Raw genomic sequence first — 1,065 nt, forward strand, 5'->3', positions numbered from 1 at the left:
CTAAATAAAATGGAATTATGACGCCACCGTTGGCATCGCTGTATCTACCACTAGCACTTCATGACCATGATATCTGTGTCATATATAAAACAGGGTTTCTATGATTAGAATAGGCATATGATATTTCCCTTAAGAGATGATCTATAAATACAGGATAACTGGCGAATAATTGCTTACAAAATTCATATTAACATTTTACACGAAATCTAACTAATCAACATTTTACTCCCTACACATTCTTTATAAATTGTGAGTCCTAAAAATAAAACTATAGGTATCTAGCTGACAGACTACAAATCAACAGTAACCATTACTGTTACTATCTATATTTTCCTCCATTAAAGTTCAGTCTATCTTACCCTAACAATTTCATCTTATACTAAACCAAAGTACTTGAAATAACCTTTATACCTAATAATAAGTGCTAATATATATCCATATGATTACAACACACAGCATCCTCTCTCTAGTAGCATACAAGGAGTTTATTGATACCATAATCATTATGTTTATCTTGTATGTATACACCCTCTGTAAACATGCACTACACAATCTGTGAGTTTCCTTCAGTGGGGGATAAAGAGTTGGAAAGGATGTTTACACTTGAATATTTAACACTAACTAGGCAAAATTAAATTCAAAAGATAGAGTAAACCTCTTTAACTGTGACACACTTGCACAGATTTTAGCTGTATTTTTACTTATAACTAGTTCCACACATAAGTGATAGGTAAATAAATAAATAAATAAGACATGCACTACACAATCTGTGAGTTTCCTTCAGTGGGGGATAAAGAGTTGGAAAGGAGTTTACACTTGAATATTTAACACTAACTAGGCAAAATTAAATTCAAAAGATAGAGTAAACCTCTTTAACTGTGACACACTTGCACAGATTTTAGCTGTATTTTTACTTATAACTAGTTCCACACATAAGTGATAGGTAAATAAATAAATAAATAAGACATACGTGTGACTGAGGTTACTACAGAATACAGAGTGTATAACTTATAGCTTGTTAATTTGCAATGTTTCAAAGTTACCTATGAAGTACCTGCATAACTG

The 1,065-nt window shown here is 31.5% G+C and overlaps 1 protein-coding gene across 1 annotated transcript in view; it reads right to left on the reverse strand.

Moving 5' to 3' along the window:
* Positions 1–1,060, reverse strand: part of LOC119594830 (store-operated calcium entry regulator STIMATE-like) — a 6,929-nt gene extending 5,869 nt beyond the window's left edge. The window contains exon 1 of the mRNA XM_037943916.1: positions 1,055–1,060. Coding sequence (XP_037799844.1) covers positions 1,055–1,060 — 6 coding nt within the window. The remainder of the gene's footprint in view (positions 1–1,054) is intronic.
* Between the last annotated feature and the right edge of the window lie 5 nt (positions 1,061–1,065).

The sequence above is a fragment of the Penaeus monodon genome, chromosome 34 (genome assembly GCF_015228065.2).
Source record: "Penaeus monodon isolate SGIC_2016 chromosome 34, NSTDA_Pmon_1, whole genome shotgun sequence".
NCBI lineage: Eukaryota > Metazoa > Arthropoda > Malacostraca > Decapoda > Penaeidae > Penaeus > Penaeus monodon.